The following is a 21,095-nucleotide window of genomic DNA, read 5'->3' as shown; positions in this document are numbered from 1 at the left end:
ATTCCCTTTATGGTATTTGAGTATAGTAACAGCTCATGGATCTATAATCTAGAATGTTAATGTTAACGTCTTCAAAGTCCATTAGATATTACTTTATATCTGAAAGTACTTATTAATAAACCCTGTGAGCCCCAGTTTTTCATTCTTTGAGTAATTGCTTCTTACTAATGTTGTGAATTTTTTTAATTCTTGATTTTTCTAGGGACTATTTCACATTTCAGCTGCTTTTGTTTTCTACTGCTATCATTGAGGGTTCAAGAACAAAAAATAAGTCTTCAGGTAAAATGCCTGATCCATAATAGTGCTTGGCATTGTATTTTGCTGAAAAGATCATATACCTTTGGATGCTTGATCTGAAAATACAGTTGTGATGATTATGACTTTTTCGCATGGAGTTTTGTTGGCTGGCTCTAACAAATTTGGTCTTATTTGTTGTTTTTCCTCCCCCTCCCCCAAAGGATTTTGGCTGTGTGCTTTTTTCATGTTGTCTTGATCTGCAATAACTATATGAATGTGTGCTTGTACATGCTACATGTTTTAATTTTGCATATTTGGCTGCTTGAATTTTAAGTAATTTCTTTGGGCAGTGCAAATTAAGAGCTTGAGGCTATAAGTAAAATAACAATTTACAGAAATTTTCAGTTTATAAATGTATGTTCGTTATCTACTATATTAAAATATATAGGTTTCATATTTTGCACTGGCCACATTTACAGTGCTATTTTCAGGCCATATGTGGCTAGTAGCTACTGTTTTGGACAACATAGATAAAAGACTACTTCTGTCATCATAGAAAGTGATATTGGACAGAGCTGTTTTTCTATTCTGTAAATAAAGTAAATAGTAAAGTGTAAGCTCATTTCTGATAAGTTTTTATGGCAGTTTATTAATTCCAGAAGATAAAGCATATGATCAGTCTTGAGCGTGCTTCCTCTAACCTAAATAGGTAGCCACACTAATCTTTAGTACTTCAAACCTAAAGTTGTCTAACATAGTTTGCTTCTGTATTTATACTCTTAAAGTGAAATTATTTCTTGTACCAAAATTGATGAAGTTGTAAAAAGGCCAAATAGCCTAAATTTGAATCCTGACCCCAGGACTTACTAGTTTAGTAACTTCTGGTAAATTAATTTATTATGAGCCTCATCTGCAAAATGGAAGTAATTTTAGTTACCTAATAGGATTAATAAAAGACTTAAATATGTCTAAAAGCATGTAATAAAGTGGACATTTATAGTACTTTCAAATATAGAATGAAGCCAAGACATTTAAAAATTAATTAGGCAATATTGTTTGTATGGAGTTGTCCCCAGCCTGGAGTTATAAAAGGTCTCTAGAAATGACTAGGTCTAGAGTATCTGGTAGAAGTTTTTGTTGGCCATGGGATTATTTACAATATTTTATAAAATTGAAACAACTAGGATACCAGAATGGGGAGAAAAAGAAAAATGACCAACTTTGTTTTTGGAGAAGTCCATTAAGTTTTTTCTGATAATATTTTATATAGTGTTTTTATAACTTAAAATTTTTATATAAGATTCTTTAAAGCTTCATCTCTATAATATTTTGGATACCCAAAAGAAAACTCAAGGTTGACCAACATTTTGGAGGTTATGTACCTAATGGTGAGAATGGAAATTCATATTATTTGCAACTTTAAGTCTTAACGTTCTTTCTACTTTAACATGATGTTTCCTTGATAGCAGTTGTTTTTCTGAAACAGTTGTACATTTCAGAATCTCTGGGGATGGGGCCCAGGTATATATAATTGTTTTTTTTTTTTTTCTGTGTTGAGACAGAGTACAAACCCAGGTAATTTTGGTGCCCACTTCTTGATAAAATCATTGCTGTCTTCCCAGTTTAATTCTTCTTTTCCAGTGTCGGTATCTCTATCTCTGTATCAGTATCTCTAAATTAACGCACAGACCATGTGAATAAATCCAAGAATTTGACTGATAAGCAGTACACTGACTCGATGTTAGGGTGGACGTCGACAACACTTTGGAAGAAGCAGCATAAATTTAGTGTCACGTTCACAATCTTGAGTGTCTCTCCCCAGATCAGTGTTGTTTAAAGGGGGATTACACAAACAAACCATGGTAGTTAAGTCTGTGTTCCCTTCTCTGCTTTTCTTATTTTAATTTTGGTTGGTTAGTCGTCTGCCTTTAAGATATTCTAGTCCTAAAACATTTATTCCTTATTTTTTGAGATGGTTTTTTCATGAATGTTTTCAGTTGACTGGTTAATTACTTTTAATAATCTTTTCCCAGCTCTCTTAAAGGCACTTCAGTCTCCTGGATTTAGTAGTATTTCTAGGCTCTAGTTAACTCTGCATGTGTCTCATTGCTAAGCTGAAAAATTCTCTTTTAATGAAAATAGAATGTCATAATGCGGTAGGAGAGGAGAATACTGTAGAAAACCTCCAGATGTTGCATAGTGAATTTTCAAAAATAAAAAATGCCTTCAAATATATAAAGACACATTCTATTGGGAATAAGTCTTTCAAATTTGAAAATTAAGTATTTGTTACTTGAGGCAGTAACTGTGAGGTTTTGCAGTGAGAGTGAACTCAGAGTGACTTATCAAAATGCATTTGAGCAGTGGCTGTAGTATGTTAACAGCTTTTAATTTTCTGAGCAGTTATCATTTCATTAGAAGCCATTTACATTGGATATTGGGCTGCTTCTGCATTGAAATTAATGTTTGGAATGTTCTTGTATGTACAGGTATACCTTTCTTAACATAGAGAATACAGTTCTGCATATTTTTTATTACTTAGACCTTCTGATTAAAATGACTGATGTTAATATGTCATTCTAGATTAAAGTAAAAAGATTTTTTTAGCTTAGTAACTGCAAAGCATATCATCATATTCTTAAAATATATATTATTCTGTTAATTATATGAATATTGGATTTGTCTTTGTTGTACTATAAGTAAATTTTCTTGTAAGCAGGATAGCCAAGGCCTTTTAAGATACTAAAATTTTCCCAACTCAAAAATATTTAACACCTGCCGCAATTAATGAGAGTTGGTAGTCATAGGTCGACATAAAAGTTTTGTAAGACGTTTATGTTTGTGTGAACAATGAATTTGGAAGCTTGCAGCTAGTGGATTTCTACTTACTTTGATCTGGTGCTGAGAATATGTTATAGAGATTTAGATGGAAAAAATGTGACAATACATTTTGTTTTTTTTTAAGCTGGTCTAATTTATGTTAATTGAGTTTTTGGTCCATTTATACTTAAATTTAGATGTGTTGTTAATGTATTCTAGAAGGTAGAAAATTTTACACCCTAGTCCATCAAATCTAAGACATACTTTTTAAAAATAAATTGTAAAGTTCTGAAAAAGATGTATCTTAAAGTTGATTTATGTCACAGTTTCGTGGGAACATTTTTTACTCAGTGAAATATAAAACCCATGGTGCATTTTATGTAATGTCTTAGGCTTGATAAAAAGAAATGGTTAATTTTTTGAGGTTAGTTGTGAGACGTAGATTCATTTTATGACGTGGTTATCCCTGTGGTGGAAAAAAAAAAAAATCTAAGTGGTGAGAATATACATTCATTTGGAATTATACAATTGTACAATGATTTTCTAGTGTTTCCTTCAGATCTTTTTCTCTTTGTTTTCATTGCTATTATCCTCATATCAAATGGCAAAATTAAAAAATTTAGTAACAAGTTTGATGTCCTTTTACTCAAGGGAAAACAGTCCGTAGACTAGGGTCTACAATGCCTAGCAAGTACCTCCTCAGGGAATTTAGGGTAAGAGTGACTTTTATGGGGTCTTAAAGTGTTGGAGAAGACTCTTGAGAGTCCCTTATACTGCAAGGAGATCCAACCAGTCCATTCTAAAGGAGATCAATCTTGGATGTTCATTGGAGGGACTGATGCTAAAGCTGAAACTCCAGTACTTTGGCCACCTCATGAGACGAGTTGACTCACTGGAACTACAATGCCTAGCAAGTACCTCCTCAGGGAATTTAGGGTAAGAGTGACTTTTATGGGGTCTTAAAGTGTTGGAGAAGACTCTTGAGAGTCCCTTATACTGCAAGGAGATCCAACCAGTCCATTCTAAAGGAGATCAATCTTGGATGTTCATTGGAGGGACTGATGCTAAAGCTGAAACTCCAGTACTTTGGCCACCTCATGAGACGAGTTGACTCACTGGAAAAGACTCTGATGCTGGGAAAGGTTGGGGGCGGGAGGAGAAGGGGACGACGGAGAATGAGATGGCTGGATGGCATCACCGATTCTGTGGACATGAGTTTGAGTGAACTCCGGGAGTTGGTGATGGACAGGGAGGCCTGGCGTGCTGTGATTCATGGGGTCGCGGAGAGTCGGACACGACTGAGCGACTGAACTGAACTGAACTGAAAAGAGGCACTGCAGAAACAGGACATGATTGGCTAGAAAGATGGGAGTTTCCTTATAAAACTAGAAGGTCCTGTTTTCTAGGACAAGGTAGGCTAGCTAAAGCTGAATTGGACAATTGTGGTTGATGTTGGATTTCTTGAGTGTGAGATAATTTCTATAGTGCAGGCTGACTTAATGTATAGGTTTGTGATGTCGTCTGAGCCACTGGGATGGCTTTTGTGAGTTCTGATATAGCAGTTAACATTAGTTGGGTGCTTTACATTAAACTGGTTCCCTGTTTGTGGAAAGCTATTCAGAACAATAAAGGAAAAACAGGTCAAGAGGAGGAGAAAAGAATTGGGGTTGCAGTTGAGGACAGGGTAGTGGTTAGGACTTCCAGGATCAAGAAAGAAAATTAAGAAGACACTTGTTGTTCAGTCACCATGTTGTGTCCGACTCTTAGAAACCCCATGAACTGTAGCATACCAGGCTCCTCTGTCCTCTGCTTTCTCCCAGAATTTACTCACATTCATGTCCATTGAGTCAATGATGCCATCCAACCATCTCATCCTCCGCTGCCCTGTTCTCCTTTTGCCTCTGTCTTTCCCAGCATCAGGGTCTTTTCCAGTGAGTCAGCTCTTCATGTCAGGTGGCTGAAGTATTGGAGCTTCAGTATCAGTCCTCCCAGTGAATATTCAGGACTGATTTCTTTTAGGATTGACTGGTTTGATCTCCTTGCAGTCCAAGGGACTCTCAAGAGTCTTCTCCAGCACCACAGTTCAGAAGCATCAATTCTTCAGTGCTTAGCCTTCTTTATGGTCCAACTGTCACATCTGTGTATGACTACTGGAAAAACCATAGCTTTGATTATATGGACCTTCTTCGGCAAAGTGATGTCTCTACTCTTTAATACACTGTCTAATTTTGTCATACCTTTGGGCTTCCCTGATGGCTCAGATGGTAAAGAATCTGCCTGCAATGCAGGAGGCCCGGCTTCAATCCCTGAGTTGGGAAGATCTCCTGGAGAAGGAAATGGCAACCCACTCCAGTACTCTTGCCTGGAGAATCCCATGGACAGAGAAGCCTGGCAGGCTATAGTCCCATGGGGTTGCAAACGAGTCAGACAGGACTGAGCAACTAACACTTTGGCTTTCACTTTTCTTCCAAGCAGCAAAAGTCTCTTATTTTCATGGCTGCAGTCACCATCCACAGTGATTTTAGAGCCTAAGAAAATAAAGTCTGTCACTGCTTCCACTTTTTCCCCTTTATTTGTCATGAAGTGATGGGAACAGATGCCGTGGTTTTAGTTCTTTTAATGTTGAGATTTAAGCCCACTTTTTCACTCTTCTCTTTCACCCTCAAGAGGCTCTTTATTTCCTCTTCACTTTCTGCCATGAGAGTGATATCATCTGCGTATCTGAGGTTGTTGATATTTCTCCCACAGTGTTGATCCCAGCTGTGCTTTATCCAGCCTGGCATCTTGCATGATGTACTCTGCGTATGTTAAAATAGGCAGGGTGACAGCATGCAGCCTTAACATAGCGAAGTGAAGTCGCTCAGTCATGTCTGACTCTTTGCCACCCCATGGACTATAGCCCACCAGGCTCCTCCATCCATGGAATTTTCTAGGCAAGAGTACTGGAGTGGGTTGCCATTTCCTTCTCCAAGCCTTGGCATAGTCCTTTTCCAATTTTGAACCAGTGAGTTGTTCCATAACGGTTCTGACTGTTGCTTCTGGACCTACACACAGATTTCTCTGGAGACAGGTAGGGTGGACTGGTATTCCCATCTTTTTAAGAATTTTGTGCAATTTTTGTGATCCACACAGTCAAAAGTTTTAGCGTAGTCAATGAAGCAGAAGTAATTGTTTTTCTGGAACTCCTAAATATCTGGAAGTTCTTGGTTCACATACTGCTGAAGCCTAGCTTGAAGGATTTTGAGCATAACCTTGCTTGCGTATGAAATGAGCTAAATTGCATGGTAGTTTGAACATTCTTTGGTCTTGGAATGTAAACTGACACTTTTCCAGCCCTGTAACCAGTGCTGAGTTTTCCAAATTTGCTGACATATTGAATGCAGCACTTTCACAGCATCATCTTTTAGGATTTTAAGTTGCTCAACTGGAATCTATCACCTCCACTAAATTTGTTTGTAGTAGTGCTTCCTAAAGTCTCACTTGATGTCACACTCCATTATGTCCAGCTCTAGGTGAATGGCCACACCATCATAGTTATTCAGGTCATTAAGACCTTTTTCGTATAGTTCTTCTCTGTATTCTTGCCACCTCTTCTTAATCTCTTAGGTCCCTGCATCTGTTAGGTCCTTGCCATTTCTGTCTATTCCATGAAATGTTCCCTTGTTATTGCCAGTTTTCTTGAAGAGATCGCTAGTCTTTCCAATTCAATTATTTTCTTCTATTCTTTGCATGGTTCATGTAAGAAGGCCTTCTTATCTCTCCTTGCTGTTGTCTGAAACTCTGCATTCATTTGGGTATATCTTTCCCTTTCTCCCTTACTTTTCACTTTTCTTCTTTCCTCAGCTGTTTGTAAAGTCTCCTCAGACAACCATTTTGCCTTCTTGCCTTTCTCTTTCTTTGGGATGGTTTTGGTCACCCCCTTCTATACAGTGTTACAAACCTCTGTTCATAGTTCTTCAGTCACTGTCTACCGGATCTAATCCCTTGAATCTGTTTGTCATTTCCACTGTGTAATTATAAGGGATTTGATGTTTGTCGTATTTGAATGACAGTGGTTTTCCCACTTTCTTCATTTTAAGAATTTTGCAGTAAGAAGCTTATGATCTGAGCCATGGTCAGCTCCATCTTGTTTTAGTCGACTCTAAAGTGCTTTTCCGTCTTCTGCTGCAGAGAACATAGTCTGATTTCGGTATTAAAAATTCAGTGACGTCCACGTGTAGAGCCATCTCTTCTGTTGTTGGAAAAGTGTGTTTCTTATGACCAGCGTGTTCTCTTGACAGAACTGTTAGCCTTTGCCCTGTTTTGTTTTGTCCTTCAAGGCCAAACATGCCTGTTGTTCTGGATATGTTTTGACTTAATACATTTATGTTCCAATCCCTGATGATGAAAAGGACATCTCTTTTTTGGTGTTAGTTCCAGAAGGTGCTGTAGGTCTTTATCAGTTCAGTTCAGTCGCTCAGTCGTGTCCAACTCTACGTGACCCCATGAATCACAGCACGTCAGGCCTCTTTGTCCATCACCAACTCCTGGAGTTCACTCAAACTCATGTCCATTGAGTCGGTGATGCCATCCAGCTATCTCATTCTCTCTTGTCCCCTTTTCCTCCCACCCCCATAGGTGGGTGTTAATAAGCATTTTTTCACTTGCCGAAAACTTTTTCTGGTTAAATCTTTGATGTGATGTATTAGCTTGTGAGCTACCCAATAGTTAGCTAAAATTTTCTCAGTCATATTCCTTCAATTCTGAGAGCATAAAGCTTCTTACCAAGGCCTTGCCTTTTGCTGTGGAAGTTGCCCTGTTACCCTCTCTAGCCTAGTGGGTGAATCATCTGCTGGTACCTTCCTTTCTGCAGACCAAATAGAGCTGTATTTCCTCTTAATGTGCTGTCTCAAAATGAATCACTAAAGGGGGAACTATTTATAGAATGGATTTTTCTAAAAGGAACTATTAGGAAACTTACCTACATTGGTCTGTATTTAAGCATTTAGGCAGAGATTAATGCAGCTTTTCCCTTTTAGCTTGTTTGATTTTTATTTCCAAAGTGGTAATTTATCTATTTGTGATATAAATTTATATTGCATGTTCCTGCTTTTGCTTTGTGTTCTCTAAACTTATTAAGTTTCTCCATATGCTAAAGTAATGGCATGTTTAGTTATTCCTTGTTTAAAAAGAGTCACAAAGCATATACTAATATACTTTTAGGCAGGATCCTTTTAAAAATAAAGTTTTCAGTATAAAACATAAATTGAGAAAACCTTGATGGGTTTTTTTGTTTGTTTGTTTGCTTTTCTTTTTTTTTTTTCAAAAGGAAATTTTGCTTTATAAAGGGTTTCACCACAGTAGTATTTGTGTTTAAAATACCCTGCTGGGCCTTTTGCAAGTGAGTCTAATTGGTGTCTGGGATAAACTTCACGTAGTTGCAGAAAAGGATTAAGAATTGTTGAGCCCAGTGTCTGAAATCCTTGTTTCCAAGAGTCCCTTTCAGAATCTACATAGAAGCTTTGATCTCCCTCGTTGTGTATGTTCTTGAATTAAGCATATTTTTTTAAGTCCTGTATTCAAGATGATTTCTTTAACTTAGGCAATTTTGTTACTTTAGAATTTTTAAAATTATAATAGTATTTTAATGTCTTTTCTGCCATGGTATACTCTCTATACTTTTTTGACCTAGCTTGGTGGTTTAGTCTCTCGGTAGTGTCCAACTCCTTGTGACCCCATAGACTGCAGCCCGTCAGGCTCCTCTCCTTTGTCCATGGGATTTACCAGGCAAGAATACTGGAGTCGGTTGCCATTTCCTTCTCCAGGGGATCTTCCTGACTCAGGGATCTTACCCGGATCTCCAGTATTGCAGGCAGTCTCCTGCATTGTAGTCAGATTCCTTATTGACTGAACCACCAGGGAAGGACCTTTGCTGCTAAGTCGCTTCAGTCGAGTCTGACTCTGTGTGACCCCATACATAGACTCTGTGAGCCCTCCAGGCTCCCCCATCCCTGGGATTTTCCAGGCAAGAACACTGGAGTGGGTTGTCCTTTCCTTCTCCAATGCATGAAAGTGAAAAGTGAAAGTGAAGTCGCTCAGTCGTGTCCGACTCTTAGCGACCCCATGGACTGCAGCCTACCAGGCTCCTCCATCCATGGGATTTTCCAGGCAAGAGTACTGGAGTTGGGATGCCATTGCCTTCTCTGGAAGGACCTTTGGGCATGAGATTAATATTAGTTAGTAGGATGGATTCTAAATTACAAATAATGGATTTGCTGATAAAATTTTATGGCAAAGTTGTCTGCGAGTTGGAAGATTGTATACTGTGTGTGTATTAACTGTAATGCCTCAGTGAAATCAAAATGAAATTGAGAGACACTGTAAGTAAAGGTAAATATTGTTTAGTGATTTACAAATAGTATTTCAAATATAGGTGCTGAATTTTATGTGCTTCTGACAAAAATATGCCAGACACCACTCTGTATAAGTTAGCATTCACATAATTCTTTCAGTTCTATTGTCCTAAATGCATTTTCTTTTTTCTCAGAGGACGTACTGAGTAAAGATGCTGGGGAATGTGCAATATGCCTTGAAGAACTGCAGCAGGGAGATACTATAGCACGACTTCCTTGTCTATGCATATATCATAAAGGGTGAGTTTATTTTTATGTTAGCCAAATTGATGTTAGACTAAAAGACCTTTCTCAAAGTTTCAAATTTTGTAGTTAGGGCTGAAAGGTTTCTTCATTGATACTCCCTTCCCCCATTTCTTTAATTAAAAAAAAAAAAGGCCTTTTTTCCCCTGTGGTAATAAAAATCTGTCTGCATCTCAAAGTCTACCATTTGTTAAGCATTTACTATGACCCAGGTATTGTTCATAGCTTCTTGAATAGGTTATCTTATGTAAACCTTATAACAGTCTCGTACAGTTGAGGAAATAAGCTGGGGGTCATGGTCACATGACTAGTAATAAATGAAAGAACTGAGATTCCAGCCATGTCTGTTTGACTCCAAAGCCCATAGGGCAACAAGGAAAAATTTGATTTAAGATGACTTAAAGTAAACTACAAAAAGAACAGAAAACTGTAACTTTAAAAGCAATAGTGGAAATAACTTGGAATTTTATTTGAAAGCAGGGTGTAGAGGTTGGAGAAAATAGTAAATAGTACCAAAACAAAGAGGCAAAAATAAATCTAATATCAGTAATTATAATAAATCCAAATGGTCAAACTAACCAGGTGAAAACAAATCAAAAGGTTGGAATCTGCTGTTGATGAGCTGCACACTTAAACATAAGGGATACAGAGCAATGTGGACATAAAGGGACGGAAGACTGTCCAGGCAAACGCTAAACAAAACTGACAAAGCTAGACTAATATTGGACATATTAACTATTGAAAAAAGTATTACTAGTATCATATGATGATAATAGTATATAAAACTCCATTCTTTGTGAACCAAAGAACACAGTCTCAAAGTAAAATATTTGTAGAATGGTCAGAAAAAATTGGGAAATCATCATGGTAATTGAAAATTTGAATATACTTCTCATTTAGTCAAACAGGCATACACATAACTAGTTAAGACCTAGAAAAATTGAGCAGTACAGTGAACAGATTTGATCTCATGAGTATGAATGGATGTATCTACACTCAGCAATTTAGAGAATACATTTTCTTTTCAGGGACATACGAAATATTATAGAAATTGGTCATGTACTAGGCCACAAGACAGGTCTTAGTAAACCACAAAAAGCTGGTACCATACAGAAAGCTGTTCTGTTCTCTGAGCAGTTAGATATTAACGACAAAAGATAAATGATCTTCACACATACTCTTAAGTAACTTATAGATCAAAGAAGAAATCATAATGGAACTTAGAAAATATTCTGAATAATAGTGAAAACCTTTTCAGTGTTTTTCTAGAGTGATCCTTGCAGGATTTGTGTTACTGTGGAAAGGAACACTGGAAATCAGTAGTCCAAGTTTTTACCTGAATTAGAAAATTGATAGCAGGATAAACACAAAGGAAACAAAGATCAGAGAAGAAAAAAATTGAATGAAAAAATTACACACTAGAATAGAGACTAAAAAAGTCAAAAGTTGATTCTTTAAAAAGAATAATAAAATAGGTTAGCCACTGGCAAGATTGTGTCTAGAAGGAAAAAGTGTTGGAATGAAAAGGAACACATAACTTTAGATATAACTGGAATTAAAATAGTTGGAAAATTCTGTGAAAAATTTTATACTTTTCACCTAAAAGTTTTAAACAAAACAGGTAATTTCCTTAGAAATATAATATCGTCCAAAATGACTCGAAAAAAAATAGGAAATCCAAATAAAGTAGTAACTATCCTAGGTAGTTACTAAGACTAACCCCAAAAAGTAACAAATATTTTTTAAAAAGCCAAACCAAAAAACTAAAGACAGGCCTACCATGACAGTTTGACAAGTTTACCACATAGCCAAGACATTGTATGGGCTTCCGTGATGGCTCAGTGGTAGAGAATCTGACTGTAATGTAGGAGATACAGGTTCTATCCCTGGGTTGGGAAGCTTCCCTGGAGAAGGAAATGGCAAGCCACTCTAGTATTTCTTGCCTGAGAAACCCCATGGACAGAGGAGTCTGGCGAGCTACAGTCCATGGGGTCACAAAGAGTCGAACATGACTTAGCAACTAAACAGCAACAACAAAACACCATGTTAATAATCATAAATTCCTCCAAAAAGTAGATAATGATGGAAGGTTCTCCCACTTATTTTATGAGTATAGTATATACTTGGTACCCATACAGACAAGAACAGTATAAGAAAGAAAACTAAAAGACACTCTCATTTATGAACATAAATGCAAAATCTGAAAACATAGAATCAAACCAAGTTCATCAGTATATATGTAAAATAATGCCTCTTGACCAAATTGGATTTATGTTATTAATAGTAATGCAAAAACACTATATGATTAGAAAGTTTATGTGTATAATTTACCGCATTAGCAAAGGAAGAGGACTATATTAACTTAATAAACTCTATTTATTATTAATTTAAAATCAAAAGCAAAAAATAAGTATTGGATAATGTTAAAATTAATAAGAATTTAGCTAGGTTGTCTGATAGGAGCTCAACATATGAAATCAGTTCCATTCATGTCCCAGTAAGAAAAAATATATATAACTTTTTTAAGGATAATAACATTAATAGCAACAGAAACTGCAACAGGAATAAGATTTATTAAAAATAAATCTTACAAAAAGATATTCAAGATTTTAAAACATTACTGAAATAAATATGTGGCATGCGATTTTGTGGATGGGAAAACTCAATATCATAAAGATGTCACTGCACCCCAAATCTATGTAGTTAATACTATTTCGATCAAATCTCAACTAGTTTTTTCATATAATTTGACAAGTTGATTCTTACAAATATATGGACAAAAGAGCAAAGGGTCAAGAATAGTCAAGACTTACATAAAGAAGTAAGTGATGCTGGGTGGTGGTGGTGGGGTACTTATCCTATACAGATTCACTGTAAGACTCTTAATTAAGGTGATGTGGAAAGAATATAGACAAGTAAGTGGAAAAGAAGAGAGTCCATAAACACTCATGCATATAAAATGGAGATTCAGCATTGCATGGAGGTAAAGAACATGGCCAGTACTCCAATACTTGGTCACCTGATGTGAAGAACTGACTCGTTGGAAAAGACCTTGATGCTGGGAAAGATTGAAGGCAGGAGGAGAAGGGGGCGACAGAAGATGAGATGGTTGGATGGCATCACCGACTTGATGGACATGAGTTTGAGCAAGCTTCCAGAGTTGGTGATGGAGAGGGAATCCTGGCGTGCTGCAGTCCATGGGATCGCAAAGAGTCAGACACGACTGAGCGACTGAACTGAAAGAACATGGACTATTAAGAGTCAAGATTCCTAAAATTTGAATCCCAGCCCCTCTGCTAATTCATTGTATCATCTTGGTCAAGTTACTTTCTGTGCCTTAATCTGTAAAATGAAGCAATAGTATTAACTTCATAGAGGAGTTCTGAGGTTTTAAATGAGTTATTTTTAGAAAGTGCTGGCAAATAATAGATGCTATATAAGTGTTTGTTTAACATGAATAAATAGAAAAATTGGTTTACCAAAGGTGGTATTACAGTATAGTAAAGATAACAAGGAATAAACTATTCATTGAATGGCACTGGAATCAATTAGTTATTGACATGAAAAAATAATTGAATATCTATTTTACTTTTGAAATAAGAATTAATTCTAGATTAACTGCCTATGGAAACTAAAGTCTAAAGTATTGGAAAGAATATAGAGAGATGTTCTTAACCTCATGGCAAGGAATTATTTTGGGGGCTAAGATAACCTCTCCATAAAAAGTTAAAAGAAAAGTTGAAGAATTTTACTACATTAAAATTTAAAACTTTTTTTGCATCATGATACTATGAAAAATTAAAAAACTAGATGTCAGAGTGTTTTCAGTACATATAACAAGAGTTCGATATGTAAAACATGGAAGCAGTGAAGTGAAGTGAAGTCGCTCAGTCGTGTCCAACTCTTTGCGACCCCATGGACTGTAGCCCACCAGGCTCCTCCATCCATGGGATTCTCCAGGCAAGAATATTGGAGTGGGTTGCCATTTCCTTTACTTCACTTCACTTCGATATGCAAAACATGGAAGCAGTACTATATGTTATTTTGGAATACAAACACACACACAGTTTTAGAGTACCGGAGAGTGATTTCCTGCTGGATCTTGGGAGGGGAATATAATATTTTAAATAACATGGGTTCATAGCAGTTTATCTAAGAACGGGGGATTTTAAATGCCTTGTTTGTTGAGATGAATGAAATCACATGGTTATAAAATAGGAAGTACCCATTTTAGATCACAGAACTGTACATTCAGATGTACCGGGAATTGTTAACACATCTGATGTATTTTGTTCAGTTCTCGGTATTTTGTTGTTAAGAGGCATTCTGGTAGACCAGAAGTGAGTCAAACAGCAAGTTGAAAACAGTGTTGTAAGTCAAATTGGGCATGTTTGTTTAGACAGCAAAAGTTTTAATAGCAACAGAAATTGTTTTAAAATATTTGTAAGAATATCATGTGGATGGAATATTTTACCTTCTTTTAAATTTATCTATTGGTTTTACCTATCAAACCAACCTGTGAGGATGGATAACTATTAATTTTGCCCTTCCGCATATTAGTCAAGCCATCTGGCTTTGTGGCATATATTAATTTGCACTGTTAACTGTGAGAATGTTTGACACTTAAAAAACAAATCTGCGTGGGTAATTTCCTATCTGTTGGGCAAGTTACTTAACCTTCTTAAGGCCTTGAGTTTATCATTAGAACTTTCTGTTCTCTGTCTGTTTTATCTAGTAGAGTAGCCACTAGCCATGTGGTTGTTGAGCACTTGAAATGTGGCTAGTGTGACTAAACTGGTGGATTTTTCTTTAATTTTATTGAATTTAAATAGCCATGTGGCTCATGGCTTACTGCATTGAACAGTACAGATCTATAATGATAATTATATATGCACCCTAATATTTAACTTCCTGTAAACTCGTAAGATAGTTTATAAATGGATGATGGTATATACCATCTGTACATGTATTGTCGGAAGAAAGGGATAGAATTAAGTTTTCAATACTCCCATATAAATATAGTCTTTTAAAATGTGATATAGTATTGTCAAGAATTAAAGTTTAAAAGCTTGATCTGTGGTTGACATTTGCATAAATTTAAGCAACTATTTTGAAGACAAAGATCTGTCCAGATTTGGCCTTTAACTTTGAGTATTGGTCAAGTGGTAGTTCTTTAGGTTCTCTTTTGGGAATGGTGCTTCCGTTTAAACCTTAAACTACTTTATAGCATAATTTTGCAAAGATTTATTTCCTTCTTAGAATAATTGGAATGTAATAAAAATATCCTTTTATTTATATATGCTAAATATGAGCATTAAGAATATCGAATGCTTTTCCTGTAGAGATATAATGTCAAGAAGTAAGCATTTTTATTATAACTATTATATAGATAATTAAACGTTTCAATTTTTCTGTTTTTTACTTTTCTAGCTGCATAGATGAATGGTTTGAAGTAAATAGATCTTGCCCTGAGCACCCTTCAGATTAAGCATCAGCTTCCTGTCTCTTAGGTAATTTCCCCTTTTTCCTTTTGATTGCTTTTTAAACTGTTACCTGAGTCATCCATTCTCAACCACCGTTTCTATTCATTGATGTAGTCATTGAGGTGTGTATGTGTTCCAGACATTGTATTAGGCTGCTGTAAATCCTGGGTGTTCATTGGAAGGACTTATGCTAAAGCTGAAACTCCAATACTTTGGCCACCTCATGCGACGAGTTGACTCACTGGAAAAGAGTCTGATGCTAGGAGGGATTGGGGGTAGGAGGAGACGGGGACGACAGAGAATGAGGTGGCTGGATGGCATCACCGACTCGATGGACATGAGTTTGAGTGAACTCCGGGAGTTGGTGATGGACAGACAGGGAGGCCTGGCGTGCTGTGGTTCATGGGGTCGCAAAGAGTCGGACACGACTGAGCAACTGAACTGAACTGATAGAAAACTCACATGAAAAGTTACAAAGAAACAATTTTCTTGATTTCCTGAAGAGAATCATGTATTAAATAAACTCTACAATTTTGGTACTTTAAGGCACTTTAACTTATTTTAGTTTAATGCTTTCAAAAAACACCATGAACTAATATCCTGATCCCATTTTACCGATGAGAAACCCAAGGGTCAGAGTAATTAAGTTCCATGACATTAAGAAGCATGTTGTCCCAACAGTCCAAGGTTATGTAGTTAGCAACAGAATCAAATTCCATGCTCTTCCTCTAAATTCCTAGGTATGTTTTTTAGGTAATGCAATATATTATAGTTCTTCAATCATAATAATTAGTTAACATTTATATTGCATTATTATATTCAAAAGCAGAGACATTACTTTGCCAACAAAGGTCCGTCTAGTCAAGGCTATGGTTTTTCCAGTGGTCATGTATGGATGTGAGAGTTGGACTGTGAAGAAAGCTGATCGCCAAAGGATTGATGCTTTTGAACTGTGGTGTTGGAGAAGACTCTTGAGAGTCCCTTGACTGCAAGGAGATCCAACCAGTCCATTCTAAAGGAGATCAGTCCTGGGTGTTCATTGGAAGGACTGATGCTAAAGCTGAAACTCCAATACTTTGGCCACATGATGTGAAGAGCTGACTCATTTGAAAAGACCCTGATGCTGGGAAAGATTGAGGACAGGAGGAGAGGGGATGACAGAGGATGAGATGGTTGGATGGCATCACCAACACAATGGACATGGGTTTGGGTGGACTCTGGGAGTTGGTGATGGACAGGGAGGCCTGGCGTGCTGCAGTTCATGGGGTCGCAAAGAGTTGGACACGACTGAGTGACTGAACTGAACTGATTGTGTACCAGGCATTGGTCTAAGCATTTTACATCTGTTAATAACTCATCTAATTATTATAACAATTCTTTGAGCTCAGTACTCTTAACTACTCCCATTATGCAGATGAGGAAACTAAGTTTTAGAGAGGGTAAGAAACTTGACTTGTCAAGGTCACATGGCTAGTTCCTTAGTTCAGTTCAGTCGCTCAGTCGTATCTGACTCTCCGCGACCCCATGAATCACAGCATGCCAGGCCTCCCTGTCCATCACCAGCTCCCGGAGTTCACTCAAACTCATGTCCACAGAGTCGGTGATGCCATCCAGCCATCTCATTCTCCGTCGTCCCCTTCTCCTCCCACCCCCAACCTTTCCCAGCATCAGAGTCTTTTCCAGTGAGTCAACTCGTCGCATGAGGTGGCCAAAGTATTGCAGTTTCAGCTTTAACATCAGTCCTTCCAATGAACACCCAGGATTGATCTCCTTTAGAATGGACTGGTTGGATCTCCTTGCAGTCCAAGGGACTCTCAAGAGTCTTCTCCAGCACCACAGTTCAAAAGCATCAATTCTTCGGCGATCAGCTTTCTTCACAGTCCAACTCTCACATCCATACATGACCACGGGAAAAACCATAGCCTTGACTAGACGGACCTTGGTTGGCAAAGTAATGTCTCTGCTTTTTAATATACTATCAAGGTTGATCATAACTTTCCTTCCAAGGAGGAAGCGTCTTTTAATTTCATGGCTGCAATCAGCATCTGCAGTGATTTTGGGAATTGAACCCTGAGATTGTGTTCTTCGCTCTTTTGCTGTTATTAGTGAGAACATTTTCCTCAGAAAGCTGTTTTCATAGTCATTCATTCAATTTTATCTTTTACTTGTGTATCCTGTCTACACAGTAGACAGAAAAAAAGAATTCTTAAACAAAATATAGAATTTGTTTTACACTGTTGACGTAGCTTATTCATGGTTCTGCATTTTCTGAAAATATATAGTGAATTGAATGAAAACCTCAAAAACTCACTTGTGTATTGCTTTTTTTTTATTTTCCGTGAAGTGAATTGAATGACATCATTTAGCTTTGAAATAAGTTAATTGCTAACTTCATATGTATGAAAAACTTTTTATTTGTATCACTTCAAAACGGTATAAAGTATTGTGTTTTACATGAAGGCAGAATATTTTAGCCAATCTTGAAATTGTTTTGGAAGGAGTTTCTGCCTCTGTGTTCAGAGACTCAAGGTAGTCACAGAACAGTCTTTTCTCAATGTCTGTGATCTCAGGCAGGAAACTAGAGCAGATAGTATCCTAAGTTCCAGCCCTGTGCTGTCCCCCCAACTTCCTTTTATTTCAGTAACTCCTGGTCTTAAATACGAGGTGTTGTGATAATAAACACATTCAAGGAATTCTGTTGTTCTTAATGAGGATCATTTAATAGCAACAGATTAGAATATTAACAAAGGAGATTTGAGGTAACTTAACAACTGTTGGAGCTGGAATAAGAGCTGCAGCTTTGAGACCTCTGTATTAGATAATAACTGTAGGGTTACGCATGCGAACTATGAAGTCCTAGCTGAACTATCAGCTTTTGAACCTTTTTACTATGAGATGATTCGGATCATACCTTGACACATTTGAAGTATGAATTGGAATTAGATTACTGTGTAAGCGAAGGTGATGGGAGTGACATTTTGAGGATGCATGCATGTATGCTTTTATCTCACTTTGTTAAAGGGATTTTGAAGAGGAAAATGCTTTGCAATGTCTTCATTGTCCCCTTACATCTGGATCACTAAAGCTATGGCTAAAATTATAAAAGCTTTTTAAGAGAAGTGCTAACACCAATGCTAATAGAATGAAATTTAGTATTTTATGGGCCAAAACAGTATGTCTAAGTCTTTCACTCATAAGTAAAATTTGTCTTTTTAGTCAATAAACTTTTTTGTGTGTAAGTGGAATTTTATGATATAAAATCTGTTATTACCTGGTCTAATCAGCTAAATCTTTCTTTTAGTGAGCTTTTGGGATATGTGGGAACATGGCATTTCATCTTATGGGCAACATCATGTGTGTTGGTTTTAAACGGCATTTCAGCTTCCTTACCCTATGTGTCAGTGTTATCTTCTGTCTTCTTTAGTTTTTTTTTTTTAATTTCCCAATGTGGAACCTGGGTTTGGGTGTGAATCAATGGAGTCTGTCTATGTGGGTCTTTTCAAATGATGAGTCATTTCTAAGAATGTGTAGACATGGGATTTCTCAGTTCACATTTTGTCTTTGTTCTGACTGCCTTTGTCAAATGATGAATCCTCCTATCTCTTTAACTGTCCTAGATTAAAAGTGTATGGATTTGAAGAGGATTCGGTGTTGTTAAAACTTTTTTTTTCCAGGCAACATGTACCAATACTCTTCAGCATATGAATTTAGTAGTCAGCCTAAAATAGAGATACATGAATATCTAAGGTCTTGATTAGTTAGGAAATCATTTACTATTTTTAATTTGAGATTTTGGGTTACTTGGAAAGGGAATAATGAATTGTGTATATGTGTATGTGTTTGTACTTTCTGTATTCTGTTGTGGTCTTTATTGTGGAGGAGGAAGGACTGTTGGTTTTTTTTTTGTAACAATTTTAAGCTTTAATTTGTCCTTTGATGTGCTTGATTTGTTCTTTTTATCAGCTTTTTAAAATGCTCAGTGTATGAAAATTTACAGTCTAAAGCAATGTTCATGGGGAAATAGGTGTTTAATTTTGATTTGTGTTACTATTATGGACCATTGCTTAAGCTGAATGTATCTGCTTTTACACAGGTTTCCTTGACTTCAAGATGCTTAAAAAACCAAGAGGATACGAAGATCTGTCTCTGGAAAAACAAAAATAAAATGCAGGCACACTCAGCCAGATATCTAAGTTCTGTGAGACTCAGTAATGCAGAGATGGACAATCATATAGGAAAAAAAATCCTGCTGAAGAGAGGACAATTGCCACAGAACTCAGTGTACCAAACATGCATATAAAGGACACACAGGGATTTTGAAAATGCTGCACATCCCTTAGTAGTCGTCTACATAGGTAATACTGATGAACATTTTGTATTCAGACGCCAAAGTTAACTGATTTAAAAGTTGATTTACTTTTTATTAAGTTCTTTAGGGCTGCACAACTACTTGTGTTTGATTTGTTTTGGTTTTTAGTTCTGGGACCCTTTATTTTCCCAACATGATGTTCCTGCATTCATCAGTTCTTAAATTGAAGACCACGTAATTTACTTCTTAAAAATTAAAGTCTTAAATGTGAAACCAAGAAATGTAATCAAGCAGTAAAACATTCTCTGAATGTAGACCATGATCTCAAGTTCGATTTTTTTTTTCTCCCCCAAGAGTAGAAAATAGGCTTCTACATAGGAAAGCTACAGTATGTTACTATTTTAAATTAAAGGTTTAACATCATCAGAATGCAGTCCAAAGAATAAAAAATCAAGTTACATATTATATTCTAATTAATTAAATCTAGGATCATCTACTGAATTGCAATTTATTAAATATGTTATTTCCTTTTTAAGTAAAACTGCTCAACAGGTAATCAGCAATGAATCATCTTGCAGCTATGCAACTTAAAAAAAAAAAGTTACCAATTTTAAGTGCTGCCAGCTATAATAACTTTGTTTTAACGGGTATTTTTATTTGTTCTTTTTATGTAATGTGCTTTGCATCTCCAGGCAGTTTTCCTACATTTAGGTAAAATGTTTAGCAGGTTGTAATACTTTAATAACTTATGAAAAGGGTAAAATAAAATTTTCTTGAGTGGAACTTGGAATAATTTGAGGGACATTTTTATATACTTTTAAAAATCAGAATTGGGATGCCAGATTTATAGCAATTTGCATCTTTAATTTTCCATAATCTGGAGTTTAGCATTTGATAAATGATTTTTTAAAGCAGACATGAAGATTTTGTTAATGTTTAATTTATTAATGTGTTATTACTATAATTAAAATGTTACAGAGAGTTTTAAATTCAGTCTTGTATAGAAAGAAATGTATTAAGCAAAATTATGTGAATAAATATTCCCACAAAATACATCTGAATGGTTAAAAAATACTGGAAGAGAGCTATCAGGGCTGCAACAATGAATGTCTTTTTCTTTTTTTTTTTAGTATCAGAAATACCAATTCATAAATTTCATGTTTTCAACATAGGGAAAATGTTATCAGAGAACAATTTAAGCAGTGCACTTTACTCAGAATAATTAAGAGTTACACAGTACTGTTTCCTTATTTTAAGCTTTCTTTAATGTATTTAAGTATTTGCTTTTCTTTTTTACTGCTGCTCTTCATATCCTTCTCAATTTTCTTCCCTTGTTGCTTCTGTTTCTTTTTTTTTAAAGGCACGTACAGGAGCAACTGCTGCTACCCAGAAAAATTTGTGTATTATAAACAGTTTTTAAAAAGAGTTTTTAATTGTTATTTGTTTGATTCTGGAGAAGATAACATTTTCCCTAAAGTTATGCTGTGAAATGCCTTTTGTTATGGTGCAGTTGATTAAGGAATCCTAAACCTCCATTGTGACAAGCTGACAGCACAGTTTCATAGGTGCTTTTTTAACCAGTTGTGGAAAATATTCTTTCCTCAAAAAATA

At 36.2% G+C, this 21,095-nt stretch overlaps 1 protein-coding gene across 1 annotated transcript in view; it reads left to right on the top strand.

Moving 5' to 3' along the window:
- The window catches only part of ZNRF2 (zinc and ring finger 2), an 87,042-nt gene extending 66,765 nt beyond the window's left edge, over positions 1 to 20,277 (top strand). Inside the window, exons 3-5 of the mRNA XM_055420938.2 lie at positions 9,584 to 9,689; positions 15,123 to 15,202; positions 19,269 to 20,277. Coding sequence (XP_055276913.1) covers positions 9,584 to 9,689; positions 15,123 to 15,180 — 164 coding nt within the window. The 3' untranslated portion in view covers positions 15,181 to 15,202; positions 19,269 to 20,277. The remainder of the gene's footprint in view (positions 1 to 9,583; positions 9,690 to 15,122; positions 15,203 to 19,268) is intronic.
- Positions 20,278 to 21,095: the final 818 nt, after the last annotated feature.

This window comes from Moschus berezovskii, chromosome 3 (assembly GCF_049115385.1).
Source record: "Moschus berezovskii isolate FMDL1 chromosome 3, NW_MosBer_1.0, whole genome shotgun sequence".
Classification (NCBI taxonomy): Eukaryota; Metazoa; Chordata; class Mammalia; order Artiodactyla; family Moschidae; genus Moschus; species Moschus berezovskii.
Note: the sequence above shows the minus strand (reverse complement) of the source record. Positions and strands in the feature narration are given on the sequence as shown.